The sequence below is a fragment of the Erythrolamprus reginae genome, chromosome 9, assembly GCF_031021105.1.
Source record: "Erythrolamprus reginae isolate rEryReg1 chromosome 9, rEryReg1.hap1, whole genome shotgun sequence".
Classification (NCBI taxonomy): Eukaryota; Metazoa; Chordata; class Lepidosauria; order Squamata; family Dipsadidae; genus Erythrolamprus; species Erythrolamprus reginae.
In genome coordinates, this window is record NC_091958.1 from 13,214,305 (window position 1) to 13,230,512 (window position 16,208).

Sequence of the window (16,208 nt, forward strand, 5' to 3'; positions counted from 1 at the left end):
CTAGAAGGTTACCGTATATAACCAATTTCCTTAAATTTCTGTTTTAAAAAAAGTAATTTTAAAAAACATATCAAATAACAGAATTTAAAAAAACATTAAAATATGTCAAGTTTTGATTGATTTGAACATGTTCAAACATTATGATGCCAAAAAGTCAAGTGTTTCCATTTTTTTGTCCACTGCCTGTAGATCAGCTGAAGCAAGCAAGATTTGGAGCCCCTGCAGAAGAACGCCATGTAGTAAGCATCAATAGAAGATAGGAAGTTGTGTTGCCTTCAATGAGAACATCATCCTACAACACAATGGAGTGGATTCTTGGTTGTCTCACCAGGGAACAGGATCCCCTTCCCAGTTAACAAATGTGCCAGTGTTTTCCTCGGAGAGACGGCCAAGGGTCTCCAGAATGGCTTGCAAACTCTGCTCCATTGTCAGGGGGCCTTTTCCCTGGGGGAGGGGAAAACAGGAAAAGGATGAAGGAAATTCATCGTGGAAAAACAGATTAAAAGTAAGGTAAAGAAAAATACACCAAAATAGATATTAAGGATATATGGAGAAAATTGAAGCCCTTTGGCCTCATTAATTAGAGGTGATTAAGATTAGGAACAGCCTAAAAAGTGTATTAGCTAACAGTTTTTTTAATGTCATATAAGAAATTTGAGTAATTATTTTTTGTCCAGATATTAAATGTTAAGGAGGCAGCACTAGATGGATTATGAATACCGAAATTTAAAAAATGTAATGTAATTCAAGAATGATGGTATTTGATTTTGTATTTGTGATCGGAATGAAAAATAAAAAAAATCTTTGCCGTAAAAAAGAAAGAAAAAGAAAAATAGATTAAAAGGCTAAGTAACATCAACTGAGAATGAGTTTCATAACAACCAGAAACATCAAAACTGGAAAATTTATTCCAATCTCCAGAAGGTGATGGAAATCTGGGATGGATCCGGGAAAATTGAAGCCAATATTATTATTATTATTATTATTATTATTATTATTATTATTATTATTATTAATTAGATTTATATGCCGCCCCTCTCCGTAGACTCGGGGCAGCTTACAGCAATGATAAAAACAATATATAATGACAAATCTAATAGTTAGAATCTAAAATAACAATAATACATTTAAAAAGTCTAAAAAACAAGAAACCCCAATATATAAAAACATACATACAGTAATATCATACACAGAAATAGCAATAGCAACAAGCACTTAGACTTATATAGCACTTCACAGTGCTTTACAGCCCTCTCTAAGTGGTTTACAGAGTCAGTCCATTGCCGCCAACAATTTGGCTCCTCATTTTACCCACCTTGGAAGAATGGGAGGCTGAGTCAACCTTGACCCTGGTGAGATTTGAACTGCCAAATTGCGGGCAGCTGGCAGTCATCGAAGTAGCCTGCAGGACTGCAATCTTAACTGTTGCACTACTGTTGTTCAATAGTTTAGTATGGCATGTGTATGTATGTGCATTTGTGTCAGAGGTGGGTTCCTCTGGGTTCATACTGGTTTGCCTGAACTGGTAGCAAACCGCTTGTGACCAGTCACTGAACTGGTTCCCTCAGTGCAGATCCGTGGACGTCGCCATCTTTTTTAAAAAAATTGTTTGCATTCCCCCCACCAAATTTTTGGGTCTTTTTCTTCTGCACATGCATAGAGGACAAGTTTCTGGCACTGCGCATGTGTCGCCATTTTGTTTTTGTGGTGGTGGTGGATTTCTATTATTTTTTTGGCATGGCGCGTGTTGTGGTTGGCTCTGGGCCAGCTCCTGCCCCAACGACTGTGGGGGTAGATGTGGGTGAATCCTCCCATTGTCAGAGGCCAGTTTTACTGCCGACTGCTTCTGACAGCGAAGCATCTGAAGCAGAGAGTGAATGTGAAATGGGATCCTCAGAGGGGGTCATGGCAGACAGCCCACTAGGGAGTAATTCATCATCATTATCCTCGCTGGATTCGGATGAAGAGACATTCATTGACGTACGCAGCCGCAGTGCAATGACTAGGAAAGAGCAGCTGCGTAAATACTACAGGAGATGAGGGAGTTCACCTGTGGTTGGGTGTGGTTCGACTAATTGGGGCTACTGTTAAATTGGCAGCATTCTGGCCTCTGAGTGTGGGAGTTTATCCATTCGGTGAAAGAGGAAGTGGCTTTCGTCTCAGGATTCTCCAAGGACTCTCTTTGCATTGATTCCAGGACTCTGAAACTAAACCATAGTCAAGTGTGTGAGTTGAAAACGTTTGAAGGAGAGTGGCTGTGACGTCTTCACAGCTGCTTGTTGATTGCTTTGTGTTTGTTTATTTTTCACCACATTCAAGTCTGTTGCTTTGAAGGTGAGCCCTTTGACTACCAAAAGGGTGTTTTGCTTCTGTTTTACTTTCAATTAAAAATGTGTTCTTGACTTTTCAAGTGCGTGGGTCTGAATTCCAATCTTTGCACTTAATTGGGGGCTTGTGTTGTGAAGCCCGGCACAACAGCATAGGAGGAAACGAACCAGCAGTGAGGTAAGTTAGACTCCACCCCGATGTGTCACAAATCTGGTTCTGTCTCTCAGTCCGTGTGTGCCCCCATCTCTTTTTTGGGGAATTTTTTAATTGTTGTTTATATGGCTTTTCATTGTCTTCCTGCTGCCCCCGGGCTAATACCAACCTCTATTTTTTCATCCAAAGCACAACTTTGTTTCAGCCTGAAACCACCTTCTGAGCATGCATGGAAGTGAAATGGAATGAAGGGACTTGTGTGAAAGTCACGATGCGCATCAGTACCGAAGGTAAGCGGAACCCACCCCTGCTGAAATTCACTTACCATTTTATTTCCCATGTCGGTCTGAACCCATCCTGGATGCAACGCAATGCACAAGATCTCATCTTTGGCAAGATGCAAGGACTGGCATTTAGAGAGCATATTCAGAGCAGACTGCGAGGAAGAGAGGGAAGGAGAAGATGGAAGGAATGGTTCACCTGAAGGCTCTAAGATGCCACCTAATTTCAAGGTAGTTTCTCTAGATGAAAAGCTACGTTAGGCAATTTGTTGAACCTCCACTAGGCCTGTGGAAGACCACAAAATCCATGTGTTGTCTTTATTTTTATTTATTTGTTTTGTCAGGTACATATTGGTGGTATACAAAGATATAACAATGTTTATATACATGATACTAGTAAAAGAGAAACATTAGGACAGGGGATGGAAGGCACGCTGGTGCATTGGTCCTTTACTGCCCTCTTAGAAATCAGGAGAGGTCGACAGTGGAGAGTCTAAGGGTAAAGTTTTAGGGGTTATGTGATGATACTACAGAGTCTGGAAGTGAGTTCCATGCATTGACCACTCGGTTACTAAAGTCGTATTTCTTTCAGTTGAGTTTTTTTTCCTCGGGTGCCAAAAGAGTGTGGGCGCAAACTATTGTGAATATGTGAGTGCCCACACCCATAATTCAATGCCTGGGGAGGGCAAAAACAGCTCCCCTTGCCCCCAGAGGCCCTCTGGAGGCTGGAAATACCTTGTTTCCCAATTTATGGTGGGCCCAGTAGGCTCGTGTTTTTCCCTCCCCAGGCTCCAGGGAGAGGGTAAAAATACTCTTCTCATCTCCTCATAAGCACTCTGGAAGCCAAAAATGCCCTCCCAGAGCCTCTGTGTGAGCCTAAAATTGACTGGCCAGCATACACATGCATGTTGGAGCTGAGCTAGGGCAACAGCTCATGTGCCAGCAGATATAGCTCCGTGTGCCACCTGTGGCACCCATGCCATAGGTTTAGACTTTGGCCCTCTCTGCCTGATGATGAACTAAATCAGCAGGTATCCAGAGGCTTGGTTTTTGATAGTTTTTTTCATGGACCTAGTTGGCACTTTAAGGCAGGGCTTTACCAAGTTTAAAATATACTTTACAGTATAGAGTTCAATTCCCACAAATTCCTTCAATTATGGGAGTTGAAGCCCACACATCTTCAAGTTGCCAAGGTTGAGAAACATTGCTCTAAGGGAAAACTCAAAGGGCATGGCATTCAAATTGTTGCATCACTCTAAAACAGAAATCCAGCTGGTTTCCAATGGCTGATGCTAACCATATTCAGCATCAATTAATCAACGGATTAATTCTCGGTAGACGTTTCTCATGAACATAAGAAGAGCCATGCTGAATCAGGCCAAAGCCCATTGAGTCCAGCGTTCTGTGTCACACAGTGACCCACCAATTGTCCATGGGGATCTTGAGCAGAAAGAGAAGGCAAAACCCTCCCTTTCCCTTAATCCCCAACAAATGGGACTCAAGGGAATCCTGCCTGCCTCAACCAACATAGAGACGGCACATGGACATCCATTTCAATAACCACTGATACACTTGGCATCCATGAATCTGTCTAATCCTGCCTTGAAGCTATCCAGGCTGACAGCTGTCATGACCTCTTCTGGAAGTGAATTCCATCAACCAACGACCCTCTGGGTGAAGAAATATCTCCCTTTATTTGTCCTATGAGCATTAGGGAGGGCCTCCTCATCCTAGTATTGTGTGATAGAGAAAATAATTTTTCTCTATCCACCTTTTCTATCCCATGCATGATTTTATACACTTCGGTCAAGTCACCCCTTAAACACCGTCTTTCAAGGCTGAAGAGACCAAGGTGTTGCAACCTGGTTTCATAAGGGAGATGCTCCATTTCCTTGATCATACTTGTTGTCCTTTTTTTGCACCTTTTCCAGTTCCATTATATCCTTTTGATGAAACAACACTGACCAGTTATGGTGTCAATCCAATGAACAAACAAACAAACAAATCTGTACCTTGCTACAACGATAAGCAATGATGTGGGACAGGTGCCATAAAAGGACATTTGTGATGGAACCTGCTTCACTGGAAATGTTGATGATGGCAGCTTTGCTGCAGCTCATGCCTTTCATGGGACTTTCTTGAGCTGCTTTCCTCAGCAAAGGAAGGAAGGCCTAGAGGAGGAAAAAGAACAGATTATTATTAATTTAGCTTCTAGAGTTGTTAACCTGAATTCTAAAGGCTTCTAGAGTTGTTAACCTGATCCTACGCAGCTTCTGCTCCAGCAATCTCACACTACTCACCAGAGCCTACAAAACTTTTGCCAGACCAATCCTTGAATACAGTTCATCTGTCTGGAACCCATACCACATCTCGGACATCAACACCCTAGAAAATGTCCAAAGATACTTCACCAGAAGAGCCCTTAACTCCTCCACTCGAAACAGAATGCCCTACGAAAGTAGACTATCAATCCTTGGTCTAGAAAGCTTAGAACTACGACACCTAAAACACGATCTAAGTATTGCCCACAAAATCATAAGCTGCAACGTCCTGCCTGTCAATGACTACTTCAGCTTCAACCGCAACAACACAAGAGCACGCAACAGATTCAAACTTAATATTAACCGCTCCAAGCTTGACTGTAAAAAATATGACTTTAGCAATCGAGTTGTCGAAGCGTGGAACTCATTACCGGACTCAGTAGTGTCAACCTCTAACCCCCAACATTTCTCCCTTAGACTATCCACGATTGACCTCTCCAGGTTCCTAAGAGGTCAGTAAGGGGCGTACATAAGTGCACTAGTGTCCCTTTCGTCCCCTGTCCAATTGTCTTTCCTTTATCTCATATATCATATATATTTTCTTCCTTTCATATATCTTCTCCTCTACTTTTATATCTTTTCTTTATATATAATACTTCATGTCTATCCTCTTCAATATGTATTGTGTATTGGACAAAATAAATAAATAAAAATAAATAAAATTATTATTATTATTATTTATTAGATTTGTATGCCGCCCCTCTCCGTAGACTCGGGGCGGCTTACAGCAATGATAAAAACAATATATAATGACAAATCTATTAGTTAGTATCTAAAATAACAACAATACATTTAAAAAGTCTAAAAAACAAGAAACCCCAATATATGAAAACATACATACAGTCATATCATACACAAAAAACTACATAGGCAGGGGGAGATGTCAAGCCTTTTTTTTGTAAGGAAGGTTGGAACTTTCCATCCCCAATAAAAAGGCCTTAAGATAAAGAGTTACCAATGGTTCACCAGGAAATGTCAGAATTGTGCTGAAGTCTAATCAGATGGAACCCACTTAACGCATCCCTATTCAAATCAGCATATATTGATAGTCTATCCATAGTCTTCTCATAGTATGTGTGGCTAGCGGGGCAAACTTTTTATTCCGGTCTTCATATCATAGAAACATAGAAGATTGATGGCAGAAAAAGACCTCATGGTCCATCTAGTCTGCCCTTATACTATTTCCTGTATTTTATCTTAGGATGGATCTATGTTTATCCCAGGCATGTTTCAATTCAGTGACTGTGGATTTACCAACCACGTCTGCTGGAAGTTTGTTCCAAGTATCTACTACTTTTTCAGTCAAATAATATCCCAGGAAATGTCAGAATTGTGCTGTAGTCTAATCAGATGGAACCCACTTAGCACATCTCTGTTCAAATCAGCACAATTGTGATCCATAATATATTGATAGTCATAATCATCATAGTCTGTGTGGCTAGCAGGGCAAATTTTTTATTCTGGTCTTGATATCCCACTCTGAAAGAGTTCATGGAGCTTAGGATTCATTCTTAAAACAACAAACATGCGAGGGGATTACTGTGTTTTTGGAGTATAAGACGCACCTTAGTTTGTGGGGAGGAAATACCAGAAAATAAATGCAAAACCAGAAAATAAATGCAAACAAGTCAAAACTTATTGCATGGGATGCTGCCTCTAAACATTCTTTCAACTCAAAGAGGAAAGGACCACAATGTTCCCTTACCTGAGCAACTACCATAGACCCAATCACATTGGTCCTGTAGGTTTCAGCCATGTTCTCTGGTGTTTCAGTCTCTAAGCTGCTCACATTGGCAATCCCAGCGTTATTAACCAAGAGGTTCAATCCAGCCCCTTTTAAGCACTCTGCGACTTTGGCTGTGGCAGCCGTGACGCTGGATGGATCCGCCGTGTCTATGGCAGGAAATAAATGTATGTTATTGCATATCTAGCTTTGCATACCGAACTCTAGTCAAATACATTTACAGTAATCCCTCGCTACTTCGCGGTTCATCTTTTGCGGATTCGCTACTTCACGGGTTTTCAAAGGGGGCTTAAATCCATTGAAAAATGGAGAGGGGCGGCATGCAAATCTAATAAATAATAATAATAATAATAATAATAATAATAATATTTTTATTAATAATAATAATAATAATAATAATAATAATAATAATAATAAATCCATTAAACATTCATAAAAGAAGAGAAGGCTCTTCCCCTGGGTCCCACCAGAAGGCGGTCCCATAAGTATTCTGGTCCAAAGTATGTAGGGCTTGTTTTAGGGCCTGCCCTGGGGCCAGGCGGGTTCCACTTACCGGCCGCTGTCAGTATGCTCTCCAGGATTGTTGCATGCACCCATTGATGTGAAATTTGCAAACCAATCTCTTAGCTCAATTGTTTAATTAAAGTACGGATGGTGGGATAAAGCATTGTGTGAAGCCATGGTGAATTTAAGCTGTATTTGTTCATTTTGGTAAGCGCCTGCTGTTGGCGTTCTTCTGACACAGAATGCTACATATTATACAGCATATATGGCATATTATACTTCCAAAGCATCAGCCAAGCAGATTGTTTCTTTGCCTGGTGTTGGAATTCAAGAACCAAAGAGATTTTCAGGACACATACCCAATGCAATGATGACAATTTGCGGGTGTTCAGCAGCCAAATTCTTCAGGTCCTGAAAGGAGAAAAAGAAAATCCCACAAACTTAGTGCCTTTCACTTTATAGCTAACTGCATCAAATGTGTTTTATATTTTATTTTATTATTTTATTTTATTTTGTTTTGTTTTGTTTTGTTTTGTTTTATTTTATTTTATTTTATTTTATTTTATTTTATTTATTTTATTTTATTTTATTTTATTTTATTTTATTTTATTTTATTTTATTTTATTTTATTTTATTTTATTTTATTTTATTTTATTTTATTTTATTTTATTTTATTTTATTTTATTTTATTTTATTTTATTTTATTTTATTTTATTTTATTTTATTTTATTTTATTTTATTTTATTTTATTTTATTTTATTTTATTTTATTTTATTTTATTTTATTTTATTTTATTTTATTTTATTTTATTTTATTTTATTTTATTTTATTTTATTTTATTTTATTTTATTTTATTTTATTTTATTTTATTTTATTTTATTTTATTTTATTTTATTTTATTTTATTTTATTTTATTTTATTTTATTTTATTTTATTTTATTTTATTTTATTTTATTTTATTTTATTTTATTTTATTTTATTTTATTTTATTTTATTTTATTCATTGGTCAAACATGTATAGGATAATAGTTGGTATAAACATAACATAAGCAAAAAGTAATGATAAAAAGAAGGACAATAGGACAGTAGGATAGGGGTGGTAGGCACGATGGTGCGCTTATGCACGCCCCTTACAGACATCTTAAAAATGGGGAGAGGTCAACTATAGAGAGTCTGAAGTTAAAGTTTTTGGGGTTTGGGGGAAGAAACCACAGAGTCTGGTAGTGCATTCCAGGTACTGATCACTCTGTTGGTGAAGTCTTATTTTCTGAGCATAATATATTGATCTAAAGGTATAATTATTCTATGCTCTTCTATATATATATACCCATTTGTTTTCTGTTTCTTTTTGTTTTATTGTTTAGGTCTATATACAGATAGTAATTGGCATTTACACATTTTATTGTTTCTTGTCCTTGTTCTTTAACCATTCATAAAATCTGTTCCATGTTAAATAATATTTGGATTCTTCTTTATCTTATAATTCTTTAGTCATCTTATCCATCTCTGCACAGCCTAAAATTGTCTTTAGGATTTCCACAACATTTGCTATGTTGTTCTATTTCCATTTTGTTGCATAAGCTATTCTGGACACTGTCACTTTATGTTTTATTAAATAATATATTTCTTTCACATAATTACCCCTTATAATTCCCAATAAATAAATTTCCGGTTTCAAATCTATATGATATTTTAGTATTTTTTCTATTATTTTTGTAATTTGAACATCATCATCATCATCATCATCATCATCATCATCATCATTATTATTATTATTATTATGTCAGTACAACACAGCAAACGAGATCTCTATGCTGGATTTCGTATTTCATCACCAGCACCTAGGACTGCGTGATGTAGCGGCGAATGTTTGCCGATCCCAGTAAAGCGGCCTTTTGCAATTGATAGATGGAGATTTTGTCAATTCCGATGGTTTTCAAATGTCCGCTGAGATCCTTTGGTACTGCGCCCAGCATGCCAAGTACCACTGGGACCACTTTCACTGGCTTATGCCAGAGTCGTTGCAGCTCGATTTTTAGATCTTCGTATTTCACTAATTTCTCTAGCTGCTTCTCCTCAATTCTGCTGTCCCCTGGGATTGCGATGTCGATGATTCAAACTTTCTTTTTCTCCACAATCAGGATGTCTGGTGTGTTATGCTTCAGAATTCGGTCAGTCGGAAGTCGGAAGTCCCACAGTAGTTTTGCTTGCTCATTTTCGACCACTTTTTCTGGCTTATGATCCCACCAGTTCTTTGCCACTGGTAAATGGTAGTTCTGGCTCAAGTTCCAGTGGTTCATCTGTCCCACAACATCATATCTATGCTTGTAGTCAGTCTGTGCGATCTTTTTGCAGCAGCTGAGTATGTGATCAATTGTTTCATCTGTTTCTTTACAGATTCTACACTTTGGATCGTCTGTTGTTTTTCAATTCTGGCTTTGACAGCATTTGTTCTAATGGCCTGTTCTTGTGCCGCCAGTATTAGTCCTTCTGTCTCCTTTTTGAGTGTTCCATTTGTAAGCCATGACCAGGTATTATTATTAGTACTAGTATTAGTATTGTTGTTGTTGTTTTGTTGTTGTTGTTGTTGTTGTTATTATTATTATTATTATTATTATTATTTTGCTTTTTGGCATGTCCACCACATATGAAAATATGTGCCATGTGTGTTCTGACATTTCCAGCAGATGGGTGAAATTTTATTAGACATTTTCGCCAGTCTTATAGATGAGATGCCAACTATAAAACATTTTGCACTGCTTTTCAAAATCTTTGTTCTTTCCACACAAAATCTTTGTTCTTTCTTGGTTCTTTATTTTGAAGACGTTTTGCTTCTCATCCAAGAAAGTTCAGTTGCCTCCTGGAAAAAGCACCTTTGGGACAACCTGGATGTCCGAGAATCTCTACATACTTTCCACACAAAGCTTAAGGTATTCAAGATGATGGCTACTGATTTCAATATTAAACAATTATTTGAGGTTGTGAGTGAACTTCTATCTCGTAACAGACTCCACCCCATGACCTACCTGAGAACGGGGTCCAGCAGGGTCTCTGCAAGTGGCAAAGATCCATTTTGGGGGGTTGCTCTTGTCCACCAGCTGCTTGACCAGCTCCAAGCCCAGTCCCCGATTGGAACCGGTCACTAGAATGCTGTGTGGATTCAGTTGTTCCATCTCTCTTTACTGCCCAAGCTAACCAAGAAACTGTATTAATAAAAAATTCGGGCGTTTCTCAATACCTTCCTTAAATTTTGTCACAAACCACTTCATTCTTAGTCCCTCCTCCCATGTTATGTAAGTTGGTTGGTTTCTGTGTCAGAAAGACAATACAACTTGAAAGAAATAAGAAAAGAATAAAAGGATTTGGCCAACGCCTCAAAGTTCTGTCAGGTCTTGTAGTGCAGATTTTATTTTCTAAGAGCCATATTTTTGGGAGTATAAGACACACCAGAGTATAGTACGCATCTTAGTTTTGGGGGGAGGAAAATATGGGAAAACATCTGCCAACCAGGTCTTCATCTGTCTAGCGATCTTAGTCTCATCAGCTTCAGCACATTATTTTATCCCCTGGTTAGGACTGAAAAAATATTCGAAGGGAGTAGCAATGAAAACAAGCCTGCAAAGACTTAGGGCTTGGAAAACCGATGTAACTGCCATAACATGTTAGGATAGGATTTGATATCTGGACTTCTAACAAAAAATGCCTTATACACTCCGATTCCATTAGCCAGGAACAGGACTGCACGTAGGTCACAAAGTGAGTCTACATTTCTGGTGAAATCTGCTTAGGAAGTGACTGGCCATAAAACGATTCAGTGGCTCTCCTCGAATAACAAGAATGTGTCAACAGGAAAAGAACTGTGTGATCAAAAGACACAATTTACATTCCCTGGGGTAAACAGGACGAAGGCTGCGATAAAAAGACCTTGCTTTGTGGTAAACAGGAGATAGCCGTATTAACAACAAAGGGGCCCAGGAAATTGGCCATGAGAGACATTTGTTCAGTAGAAACTAGTTACGTGCCATATGTAGATAGGAAGGACTCAGAAGTTGTGCCATATCTTAGAGTTACGTTATTGGATGTTTGTATATCACTTGACATGTACGTATAATCACTCCCAATTTGCATATCCCCCCAATAAAAGGGCGTGCACAGCTCAATACTGTGTCACTTCACCCGGAGAGAAATGTGTCCAAGTTTTCTTTCTAGGATTCACGTTCGTGAGTGACCCCACGCGGCTGGGCTGCCCTAAGTCCCTTTGAAGACATCGTTCCCCTCAGGGACTCTGCGGCGCCTCAAACCGACTTGGGAGGGAGTAGGAATTAAAAAATGCTGCAAGCCAGGAAGCACCTTGTTAGGGTTGAAAAAATCCTTCTCAGAGGGAGTAGCGATGAAAACAAGCCTGCAAACACTTAAGGCTGGGGGAGAAAACTACTTCGGAAGAGTAGGAACTTAGGGCTGGAAAAAAACCTTCTTTGGAGGGAGTAGGAAGATTATTAGCACCTCACTAGGGCTGGGGGGGGGAAGCTTCCAAAAAGTGACATTTGGAGTATAAGACGCACCCACATTTTGGAGTATAAGACACACCAGAGTATAGGACGCATCTTAGTTTTGGGGGCAGGAAAATATGGGAAAACATCTACCAAGCAGGTCTTCATCTGGCTAGCGATCTTAGTCTCGTCAGCTTCAGCCCATTATTTTATCCCCTGGTTAGGACTGAAAAAATCTTCGAAGGGAGTAGCAATGAAAGCAAGCCTGCAAAGACTTAGGGCTTGGAAAACTGACTTGGGAGGGAGTAGGAATTTAAAAATGCTGCAAGCCAGGAAGCACCTCGTTAGGGTTGAAAAAAATCCTTCTCAGAGGGAGTAGCGATGAAAACAAGCCTGCAAAGACTTAGGGCTTAGAAAACTGACTTGGGAGGGAGTAGGAATTAATAAATGCTGCAAGCCAGGAAGCACCTCGTTAGGGTTGAAAAAATCCTTCTCAGAGGGAGTACGGATGAAAACAAGCCTGCAAAGACTTAAGGCTGGGGAAAAAAAACTTCTTTGGAAGAGTAGGAAGTTAGGGCTGGAAAAAAACCTTATTTGAAGGGCGTAGGAATATTATTAGCGCCCAATTTTGCAGCCTCTTTTAGCGAGGAAAAAGGTGCATCTTATGCAGTACTCTGAAAAATATGGTAGGTAGGTTGAGAAGGTATCTGAAAACGCCTAATTCCGACCCCTGTCCTATTGTCTCTCCTATATCCCATATATCTTCTCTTCTATTCCTTTATCTTTCTTCTATTCTCTCTTTGGTTTACCTTATCCTATACTCTCTCTTCTATTCCTTCTCTAATTTTCTTTTCTTTTTTTCTCTTGAAGGTGTGCTCTACTACCTTCATTGTGTATTATTGTGTATTGCTGTGTTTCCCAACCTTGGCAACTTGAAGATATTTGGACTTCAAGTCCCAGAATTCCCCAGCCAGCATTCTCTGGCTGGAGAATTCTGGGAGTTGAAGTCCAAATATCTTCAAGTTGCCAAGGTTGGGAAACACTGGTGTATTGGACATAAATGAATGAATGAATTAATTAATGAATAAATGAATGAATGAATGAATGAATAAATAAATAAATAAATAATTTGGGGGGGGGGATGGACATGCCAGGCTGGTGCCGGGATGGGTTCTGGCTTACCTCACTGCTGATTCGCTTCCTCACACACCCCGTGTGTGTACACCTATGCACAGTGCTCAAACCCAGTTCTGCGCATGTGCAGAAGCTACACACACACACACAAAAAAAAGCTAGGGAAAATTTCACATTTCACTCCTGGAATGGAACATTCTGAAAAAATTAGAGTGATCTAGAACTCTAGAACTTGGGTTGAAACATGTGGAGGGCACACTCCACCACAAAATGGTCTGGTGAAATTGAGCCGCTTGGATTCTGTAAATGGCAATCGGTTCTTTTACTATTTGTTTGTTTGTTTGTTTGTTTATTTAGTTATTTATTTAGTTATTTAGTTACTTAGTTACTTAGTTACTTAGTTACTTAGTTACTTAGTTACTTAGTTACTTAGTTACTTAGTTACTTAGTTACTTAGTTACTTAGTTACTTAGTTACTTAGTTACTTAGTTACTTAGTTACTTAGTTACTTAGTTACTTAGTTACTTAGTTACTTAGTTACTTAGTTATTTAGTTATTTAGTTATTTAGTATGCCGCCCTTCTCCGTAGACTCGAGGCGGCTCACAACAGTAATAGAAAAAACAATGTAGAATACAAATCTAATAATTAAAACTAAAAACCCATAATTAAAAAAAATATGCATACAACATACCATACATAAACAATATAGGCCTGGGGAAGTTATATCAGTTCCCCCATGCCTGACGACAGAGGTGGGTTTTAAGGAGTTTACAAAAGGCAAGGAGGGTGGGGGCAGTTCTAATCTCAGGGGGGAGCTGGTTCCAGAGGGTCGGGGCCGCCACAGGGAAGGCTCTTCCCCTGGGACCCGCCAAACGACATTGTTTAGTCGACGGGACCCGGAGAAGGCCAACTCTCTGGGACCTAATCGGTCACTGGGATTCGTGCGGCAGAAGGCGGTCCCGGAGATATTCTGGTCCGATGCCATGAAGGACTTTATAGGTCATAACCAACACTGTGGGAAATTCCCTAAAATTGGACTAATTGGGCCAACACTAGTTCCGGGGATGGCATCTTTTAAAGAAGATGACGAATAACCATTTGTCTCAAGTAGTGTAGGGTTTCCTGCCTAAGCAGGGGGTTGGACTAGAAGACCTCCAAGGTCCCTTCCAACTCTTGTTGTTGTGGTGGTGGTGGTGGTGGTGATGATGTAAACATTGTTCTGGTGGTCACCTCAGAACTTAAGGAGCTAAACTTTCTGTTTTTAAAACAAAAAAATAACAGAAAGTCCAGTTGCCTCTTGGAAAAACACATAACCCTGGTTGACTGAAAATTTCCAAGGACATTACATTGATGTTACCTTACATTGTATACCTTTTTCACAAGGAGCTTTATTTATTCCTTGTCAATTCTTTGCCTAGAGATAACCCACACTATATTTTACAGAATAACAGTGTTGAAAAGGACCTTGGAGGTTTTCTAGAATAGAATAGAATAGAATACAATACAATACAATAGAATACAATACAATACAATACAAACATAGAAACATAGAAGTCTGACGGCAGAAAAAGACCTCATGGTCCATCTAGTCTGCCCTTATACTATTTTCTGTATTTTATCTTAGGATGGATATATGTTTATCCCAGGCATGTTTAAATTCAGTTACTATGGATTTATCTAGAATAGAATAGAATAAAATAGAATAGAATAGAATAGAATTCTTTATTGGCCAAGTGTGATTGGACACACAAGGAATTTGCTCTCAGTGTACATAAAAGAAAAGATACACATGTCAAGAATCATGAGATACAAAACTTAATGATTGTCATGAGGGTCAAATAAGCAATCAGGAAAAAATCAATATTAATAAAAAATATTTTAAGGATACAAGCAAGTAGTTATAGTCATACAGGCATAAATAGGAGGAGGTGGGTGATAGGAATGATGAGATTTACTAGTAGTAATAGTAATGCAGGCTTAGTAAATAGTTTGACAGTGTTGTGGGAATTATTTGTTTAGCAGAATGATGGCGTTTCGGGAAAAACTGTCCTTGTGTCTCGTTGTCTTGGTGTGGGGTGCTCTATAGCCACGTTTTGAAGGTAGGAGTTGAAACAGGTTATGTCCAGTAAATATTTTCACAGCCTTCTTTTTTCCTCAAAATTGATTGTCAGCCAGTAACCAGTTAATCAACCTACAGCAGCTTTCTTCTTCTGCCTTAGGAAAGTTCTGAAAAGTTGTTCAGAAGCTCATGTACCTTTACCTAGGATGATTGATGATGATAGAATTGAGAAGATACTCTGTGTACAAAGTGCCTGAGACTGTTTTTTTAAAAGTACGTATCTTAAGTTCTCCTTGGCTGCAAGTGATTCTTCATTCACCTCTTTCCATCTCTGTTTCTAAAAGCTCAAGGGAGGGAAGATCAGCTCAAACATGTCTATGTATTCAGAGCAGGCACAGACACATACAGTTGACTTAAAGCAACTACGTGTTCAAATTTGGCAGGACATTGTCTGATATTGTTAGTACCATATAAGCTTACTGAATGAATGATGGATGAATGGGTTTTTTAATATTGGGGTTTTAATTATTATATACTATTGTTCTATTGCTGTAAGCTGCCCAAACTCCATTAGGAGTTGGGCGGCCAATCAAGTTAAGTTAAGTTAAGTTAAGTAAGTTAACAAATTAAATTAAATTAAAATTAAATTAAATTAAGTTAAGTTAAGTTAAGTTAAGTTAAGTTAAACTAAACTAAACTAAACTAAACTAAACTAAATTAAATTAAATTAAATTAAATTAAATTAAATTATGCCAACAGTTTATGAAGTTGAACATTCAATGGTCAGTGATCACGTTCCTCTTTACGATGTCTGATATTCTTTTTTTATGAAAGAACCAAAAAAGGTTACTCTGTGAAAGTTCATGCAACCTGCAAGAGTAAATAAAAACACATCTGTGTAATTAACATTATGGAAATTTACCAAGTATGTAAAGAAAAGAAATACAGTATTATCAAGATGTTCTCTTGAACATTCTCTATTTTTCTGGTTTAGCCTCTTTTATCTGAAAGGTGAAGGGGATGTGGTGGCTCAGTGGCTAAGAAAGGTTGGCAGCTTGGCAGTTCGAATCCCTAGCGCTACGTAATGGAGTGAGCTTCCATTACTGGTCACAGCTTCTGCCAACCGAGCAGTTTGAGAGCATGTTAAAATATGCAAGTAGTAACATAGGGACAGGGGTGGGCTACTGCCCAGA

The 16,208-nt window shown here is 38.6% G+C and overlaps 1 protein-coding gene across 1 annotated transcript; it reads right to left on the reverse strand.

Annotated features, from left to right (window-relative positions):
• Positions 1 to 324: 324 nt before the first annotated feature.
• LOC139171868 (C-signal-like) lies at positions 325 to 10,504 on the reverse strand. Its single transcript, XM_070760340.1, has 6 exons — positions 10,358 to 10,504; positions 7,691 to 7,742; positions 6,789 to 6,976; positions 4,775 to 4,933; positions 2,807 to 2,917; positions 325 to 444 (listed from the first exon to the last, which is right to left on the reverse strand). Exons 1-6 carry the CDS (start codon positions 10,502 to 10,504, stop codon positions 325 to 327), a joined length of 777 nt encoding a protein of 258 aa, XP_070616441.1.
• Positions 10,505 to 16,208: the final 5,704 nt, after the last annotated feature.

Coding starts and splice junctions, on each gene's coding strand:
- LOC139171868 (XM_070760340.1), bottom strand. CDS start 10,504: ATGGAACAACTGAATCCACACAGCATTCTAGTGACCGGTTCCAATCGG. Junction 7,743..10,357: donor CTGCTGGACCCCGTTCTCAG/GTAGGTCATGGG, acceptor TTCTCCTTTCAG/GACCTGAAGAATTTGGCTGC. Junction 6,977..7,690: donor AATTGTCATCATTGCATTGG/GTATGTGTCCTG, acceptor TTCCTGCCATAG/ACACGGCGGATCCATCCAGC.